This window comes from Girardinichthys multiradiatus, chromosome 4 (assembly GCF_021462225.1).
Source record: "Girardinichthys multiradiatus isolate DD_20200921_A chromosome 4, DD_fGirMul_XY1, whole genome shotgun sequence".
In the NCBI taxonomy this organism is placed as follows: domain Eukaryota; kingdom Metazoa; phylum Chordata; class Actinopteri; order Cyprinodontiformes; family Goodeidae; genus Girardinichthys; species Girardinichthys multiradiatus.
The window spans coordinates 30,680,679-30,688,606 of NC_061797.1; the positions used below are offsets into that span (position 1 = coordinate 30,680,679).

The window sequence follows — 7,928 nt, forward strand, 5'->3', positions numbered from 1 at the left end:
TGGTGACACCATCAGGATGTTTTTCTTGTAACTATAAATACACCTTATTTATAGGATGGGGACTGAACAGTGAAAAAATCACAAACATATACATCAAGCAGACATGTTGACAAAAAAGAGCAGAATAACAAAAACAATAAATCAATTAAAACAATAATAACCAAACTTTGAAACTGCATTAATCAACGTATTGTAATGGTATTTTATGATTTATGTAAAGAAATTTTCCACAATGAAATTTGTAATTCAAAGGAAGAAATTAATTCTAAAAAACATCAATTGGAAGTCAGTATATCTAAGTTAATATGGAAAATATTTGAATGGCTTTAAATAAAACTGATTTTTCCAAGTCCAAGTCAACTCTCAAGTCTCTAAACTTGAAAGTAAACTGAAATGAACATTTTCTTATCAAGTACATGATATCTAGTCTGCTTATAACACTATTTCTGTAGTTTAATCATTTAAATTCTGCACAGTTTGTCCTTACGACTAATTTAAGACATGGACAATTAAGACCGATCTTTTAATCTTTTAAGATTTAACAAAAAATATCCTTTTTTTAGAAATGTTTCATTCAACATGCAAAACCTGCTATGAGCTGCTGATATAAGCAACTAAAAAAGCGTAATATTACCCTAAATACGTATTTATGTTTAAAAAAATATTAGAAAGAAATCAACTCCTGCTGATGTTGAATTTGTGAATGTTTTAAACAAAGTACAAAGTCTGTTCCAAGGTATACTATAAATTAAAATATAATGATCGAGGGTCAGTGTAGTGAGTAAATTACTAAATGGACAAAACAGGAAGTTCTTTATTTTAAAAATCAAGTGGTGTTTTGTAATGACACAGCTGGGAAGGAACAGGTTGTTTTAAACAACTAACAGTCAGCAGCACACAAACATCGATGAATAATAAATGATAAAGATTGTTTATCAGACTCCAGTCTGAAACTCAGATTACCATCGCTGTTTTATACGTTGTTAGCACATATCTTGAGGTGCATAATGTGTCAGAAAGTACATTGAAAGGGATTTGTCATGCCACAACAAAATTCTCCGCAGGTTCGTTTACAAGTATCATTTACAAACCTCCTGCTCTTCACTCTGTTTTAAATCCTAAAAGGAAAAGCACTGTGAAATAGAAGTACTCTATATATATGTTTTTGCAAATCATTACAATAGCTTTACATTTCTCTGATAAAGTATGTAAAAGTGCAAGTAAATCGTTTTTATTGTTATCTGAAGGTAAATAAAAGTTTCTTCAATGCTCTCTTTCTCATGTGCCATTGTGATATTTCCACCACTCTCACACTCTCTGACCTTTAACATCTTGGGCACTATCTTGACACCTGACACACATCTCATGTTAGGTGTGGACATCTGCTGCAATAATGCCCTACAGGATGAATATACTATTTTCATACAGCCATTGGGCAAGAGGTACACCCTGGACAAGTTGCCAGTCCATTACAAGGCAACACAGAGGACACACACAAAACTGACAACGATGCAACACACACTCAGACCTAATGAAAATTTAGAGTGGCCAATTAAACCAAACATTTAAATGTTTCGACTTTGAGAGGGGCTAGAATACTTGGAGAGAGCCCGTGTATGCACAGGAAGAACATGTTTCCTCAACACCCCTCAAGGACATGCAAAAAGACCCCAATCTTTGAACCACTAAATGATCGTTTAGCCGGTCAGTTCCATCTGCTTAAGAAAAGAAAAATGTAAGCAAGTATCTCCAAATGGCCACAGAACAAGGGACAGAAAGAATATATTAGGTCACAAAAGAATCACTAGGCACTAGTAATTAACAGTGTCATAGTAGTTGGAAACCTTGATCACACAAGCCATTGTCTGCATAAAAAGAGTGAGAACCTAAACAAGAGTGGAAACATTGTTATGAAGAGATAAAGACATTTGTAGCCACCGCTATCAAAGTTATGAATAACAAATTAAATGTCAAATTTAAAGATAAAATTAAAGCTAGTAATTGTATAAAAACACCAAAAAGCTTGCAACCCGACTAGAATATTACTGATGTAAACAGAGTGATTATGGTCTGTTATTGAGTCATTTCTGTGCAGGATTATGGAAGAACATCTAAAGAAAACAGAAGCTGATTTTAATGGCGTTTTACTTTAATGCCAACATAGATAGTACTATATTAGATTATGTTTTGACTAATTATTGCCTTAACACATTTATACCTCAAGTATTTATTTTACTATTAGAAGATAGAACTTATATTTTGGTCTCATTACTGAACACTTACAATAACTATTTTTGGCAGTTTTTGTATGCTTATTGTTGTTGTTTTTACCTTTAAACATTTGAAAAGAAATGTGTTCACTCACATGATTGTTATAAACTCAAAGATCTTTTTCAGCTGAATGTGGAATGAATACAGCTATGTTTTTGAACTAGACAGAGCAAGTAAACACATGATAACCTGCCCTCACTTATGGCTGTAGCTGTTACTTTCCAAGGCTGTTCGGTGCTATTCTTTGTATTGCATATTAGCATTCATGAAACACGGAGACAGTATAATCCACTGTATTAAAAACTCTCATTTAGATTGTATACTCAACAATAGCCTTACAATAAGCCTTAATTAAAAATGTTTCCATCTTCATTATCTTCTACACTCATATATGTTAATCATAAACTAATTTTTATGAACGAATCTATTGTTAAAATATAAATCTGCAGCAGTTTGATATTTTGCTGTACAGCTTTCAACTTGAACTCAACAGAACTAAATCGAACACTGGATGTGAGCACACAGGGCACTAAAGGGAAACAGATGGAAACTTCCTACTGACAGCTCAAAACCCAGCGATGACAGACCTTCTCCAGCTTTAAGCATGTCACTGAAGTACAAGGCACCTGTTGCCCTGCGGCTATTTTGCAGCACCTCTTCCCAACACCACTAGCTCCTTTTTCAGCTATGAGGTCACTTGCTTACTCAGGCCAAAAATGTCCTGAGCGATCACTTAAAACTCCCCCCACCCGACGCCGCTACTATTATGATTTACTAATCTTGGCAGAATGAATAACTAGTCCCCTGATCATAGCAAAACAAATATATGTGCAAGGTATGATTGATAATAAAAGGCTTAATTTGGGAGATAATAAAAGTGACAGTTAGTCCAACGCTTTTTTAAAGAGCTGAGGGAAAATTAGGTGGACAGCTCCACAGCAGAGTGTGAGTCGGTGATGGCAGAGGCTGCTCAGTGTGAATGGCATCCACAGATGTTCTTCACATGTCCAGTGTAGCCGGACAGAAGGTGTTTGTTTGCATGAGAGATCTGTTCATTGGAGCAGCTGGCTGGGCCCTCAACTCTTCAATTGCACATCACCCATCTCTGATTGCCCACAAGGTGTCCTCCACAAGGACCCACACACTCTTCAGCTTTGTAACTCATCACCTGGAAAAATCAGGAATCTGTTATGAGACTTAACTTGTATATCTTTGAGGGAAGTGTTAAAAAATGCAGAAAGCAAAAGAAAAGCATGTGAATGAATGATCTAACCTCAGAGGAAGTGTGTGGATGTACAGTTCACTGAGTCACGCCATCTGGACCACTTATAAAAAAGGTTGTTTATAACTCAACAACATTACTGTAGTTTGTCATTTAAATGAGGAAAACCCAGGAAAATAACAAAACAGCCTTCACAACTGCTGAAATGCAGTCAAACATGAATTACTGCCAAATTGCGCCACAACTTCTTTTGATCCACACAATGCGGACACGGTACAGATCCTGGGCTATTTCCAAAGATTTAACTCAACCTCAGCCCTTTCTTCTCTTTGCAGATAGGTTTGTCAATGCTGTAGTCAAAATAAATCCAATAAAAGCTAGTTTCAAACTGAATTCCTTGAAAATGCTCCTCAGTGTGCTAAACTAAAACAAACTGTTCAGCACCAGGTGACACCTACTCAGTCATGCTTGTTCAAATAAACACACACACACAAACACACGAATGCAGCAAACACTGGACTGCCCTTGGTTTCCCAAGCTTTCCCCATAGCTTTCCCTGTTTTATTTATAGAAGTGAGTTCTGATAAAAGTACTTCTGTCTTTTTTCTTTTCAGTAAGCCAGAGAAACAAACATGGGAAATAATCTTCTGTCCAGAGCAGAATAAAATGTTGCAATGACCAGTTTTGGTATTATACTGATGCTGCAAACCATAACTACTGCAGATAATTATTGTTTGTAATAGACTGAGCAGCCTAGGAAAGACTACTTTGCTTTGTTCTTACCTTGTGCGTAAGCTTTGGGGAACCCAGTTCAGGGTTCCTCCTTTCACCAGCTGAGGTTCCACGTCCCAGCATTGCTCCATCCTGCTGCATGCTCTGTCCCACCTGCACCACTGCTTTGCAATTCACACACGAGCCTATCACCAGCCTCTTGCCATCATCCACCAGAAGCATACGAGGACTGCGAGGTGCGTACAAGAACACAGGTAGCCGGGCCACACTGACAGCACACAGCCTACCTTGCCTGCGCTGCTCCTGCCTGCAGAAGAAGCACACAAAGGCCTCACAGCTGTACTGACGGGCCCACTGGGAGCTTGGTGGCTGAAGGTTAGCACCAGGTAAGCTAGAGGTAGCAGGGCTGGAGGAATCCAGGTCCTTGCTCTCATGTTGTGTCCACTGAGAGTGCAAATCGTGGTAGCAAAGTTTACAGGCCGACACAAGACCTGTGGCATCGATCGGTTTAGCACCTGGTGCAGGTGGGTAAACTGTGAGAAATGGGAAGAAAGGCTCCCTCTCCCCAAAACGACTGGGTGGGTTGACATGGAGCTGGTACTCTGCACCTGCACTTAGTTCAGCTCCACACAGGTAACACGCTGATCCAGAGCTGCCATGGCGAGAGGCAACCCCCACCTGAGAGTGGACCTGTCCAGGCCCATCAGCTGACAAGGAGAAATGGTACCGAACAAGAAAAGAGCTGACAGATGTGATGAGGTCTTCACTGAGGCTGAGTCGGTATGCGCTCCAGATATCTTGCAGGATAGAGTGGCATTGTGGGCAGCAGTATACACGGCCATTCCTCACCCCTCGAGCATTAGGTGGGCAGGGCAACAAGCTGATGAATGGAAAATACATCACAGCACGGGATTTCCCTACACCAGCTTGTGCATACACTACCCTCAAATCTTCTCTACCCTCCAGGCCACAGAGAAAACATGCTTCATGAGAGGGTCGAGGTTCAGGTGTGACCTTCAGGGAACTTTGGGATTTTTTGTCTAGTGTGTTGTGTTGGGATGGATGGAGAGAACCACAGGTTTGATTCAGGGGTACTACATACAAGCGCTGGAGGACAGGCACATCAGCCAGCTGAAAGCTCTCCCACTGCTGCATGAGAGATGTGTGACAGCTGTCACAAACAATGGTTGTACCCAAGTGGCTAATGGGCACTGCACCTCGGGGAGCTGAGTGAAGCCAAAGGAATGGAAAGAAGGGCTCTCCCTGTGCCCTCTCCTGTTTTTGAACACTGATTTTGAAATTTGCACTATGTCTGAGCCCAGTACCACATATATAACAAACCCCCTCCTCTGGAGAAAAGTTTGGAGACTGATTGGAGCTTCCCCTGGCAGAAAGATCTCTGACTGGTCTTTGCTGAGTCGTTGGTCCTGCTTTGGGACCACGAATGTCCCGCTCATCATCACTTGTAATGTTTATCTCGTCTTGCTCTGAGTTGTCAGAGTTGTTTTCCCTCGCAACAGCTAAGTTGCATTTTGGGATGACAGGACACAGCGCAGCGCTGGAGTTGTTCTCAGCTCTCCCTTGGTGCAGCAGAGATGGATGTCTGGATGAAGCGCAGCTGCTGTCGGTACCACGCTGTATCTGACATTTCTCCACATGTCTGACACTCTCCTCATCCAGCCAGCGCCTGTTGCGCATAATGACCCCGTTGTCTTGCACAGGTGTGTCAGTTAGAGGATTGCCATAGCACCGCTGAGGGAGCCTCTCCTGGGACTTCAGCAGAGACTCAGATGACTGACAAACATTATTTAAAAATTTAGCCCCGCGCCCTGCCGGCTGCACACTCTCAGCTTTAGGCAAGTCCTGCGCGTCATAAATACCCACTACACAGCGCACTGCCCTCTGTGAATCTGGGCTGTTTTTAACACTGATGACATTGTTTTTCCTGCTACTGTCTCTTAGGGATTTGCCAGGCACTCTCTGACACTTGTCCTTGCCCATTATGTCCACCAGATCCATCTCTTGATCTGAAATGTTCTCGTTTTCAGAAAAAGATGAGAAATCAGATTCTGCGCCCCCGTCGTAGTTTTGGCTGCCCACGCTGATTCTCCTCTCCAAATCATAGGAGATGTTCCACTCCTGTGGGACCCGCCTGGAGTCACACTGGTAGGGTCGTTTTAGCCAGTACATGCGCTTCTCAAAGGGCGTCCGGCTCCGCTCGAAGGAGTTCCACTGCTCCCTCAGAAAGCAGTGGCACACGGCGCACACCAGCGCACAGCCATCCGGGCTCAGTTCACACGCACCCGGGGCTGGCTCTTGGTTTTGGAGAAACGGGAAAAATGGCAACCTCTCTTTCTGATATGTCACTTGTAGCGTTAATTCCTTCCCAGGTGTGACCCCGCTCCCACATATAAAACAGTGAACAAGACCCTCCAATCCGTTCCGATCAGCCCTGGAAGCGCTACGGGGCAATGCGCTGTCCTCACCGGGCATTGCTGCAGCCATGAGCCGGTGTTTGCGAGATAAGGGTGCCAGCTTCTGATCACAGGGAAAGTTCATTGTTTTTAAACACCCGAGGCTAGGCTACATAGCAAAACGTCAACAAGTTAGGTCATACTCGTGTTAAACACTTGTCTCCGAGCATGCAAGGAGTTTTTTGACCAACTTACAGAGTGATAAGACCTACGGCAGTCCATTGAAACAAACAGCGTGCAGCAGCGAAGCAACAGTCCCGTTAAGCGTTACTTTCACCCCAAGAACAAGAAAACTCTTCAAAACATCCACGCAACTGCACGACAGTCCTTGTTATCTGAAGTCTGTGCTCCACATGTTTGTTCTGGGCGTCCACATGACAAAACTTGAGGTCACCAGTCGTATCCAGCAAAACTTTCCTGCCTGCGCTGTGTAACTTTGGCTGCAAACTCACTCACACTGTACACAGCGCCATCCCCAATTCATGGTACCCGCTCAGACACCCCAAAGACAACCTCCTCCCCCTGCCAGCCCCCCCGTAACAGTTTAGATTTTCTGAATAGAACCATGTTGTCAAAGACCAGCAACGCACAGACTCATTAAAGTTTTGAGAAAGCAAGAAAAGCTAGACAACTGTTGCTCAGTAAAAATGTTAACGGTGCTAAAATTTTCTGCAAAGTGCATTATTTAAATACGTACACATCTCGGTACTCATACTTATAAGCAATAATAATAAATAATAACAATGCATTATTACGAATCTATCTATCTATCTATCTATCTATCTATCTATCTATCTATCTATCTATCTATCTATCTATCTATCTATCTATCTATCTATCTATCTATCTATCTATCTATCTATCTATCTATCTATCTATCTAATCTCCTATATTGGCTGTCATTGAACTGTCAAGTTTTTGTGATGTAAGAAAGACGTCATACACACACACACACACACACACACATATACATATATATATATATATATATATATATATATATATATATATATATATATGTAAATATATATTACATTACTAACAACATATATCTGTTTGTCCCACGGGAGTTCTTCAGTATGACTGATTCTGAGTTACACATCACAAAGTAGGAAGTAGGAAGAGAAGACAAGTCCTTTCCCTAAATTCTGCATCCATTCTTAATCTCTCCTTTGCAATACTGCTGTGCTCTGTCAAACCTTGGTACTCTGTTTTTTTGTATCACATAT

At 41.4% G+C, this 7,928-nt stretch overlaps 1 protein-coding gene across 1 annotated transcript; it reads right to left on the minus strand.

Moving 5' to 3' along the window:
• Positions 1 to 798: 798 nt before the first annotated feature.
• LOC124867308 lies at positions 799 to 7,130 on the minus strand. Its single transcript, XM_047363693.1, has 2 exons — positions 4,277 to 7,130; positions 799 to 3,439 (listed from the first exon to the last, which is right to left on the minus strand). The coding sequence occupies exons 1-2, from the start codon at positions 6,782 to 6,784 to the stop codon at positions 3,356 to 3,358; spliced, it is 2,592 nt and encodes an 863-aa protein (XP_047219649.1). The 5' UTR covers positions 6,785 to 7,130; the 3' UTR covers positions 799 to 3,355.
• Positions 7,131 to 7,928: the final 798 nt, after the last annotated feature.

Excerpts from the sequence above, each read along its gene's own strand:
- LOC124867308 (XM_047363693.1), bottom strand. The coding sequence starts at position 6,784 with ATGAACTTTCCCTGTGATCAGAAGCTGGCACCCTTATCTCGCAAACAC. Across the intron at positions 3,440-4,276 it reads CCCCAAAGCTTACGCACAAG|GTGATGAGTTACAAAGCTGA; the intron begins GTAAGAACAAAG and ends TGATTTTTCCAG.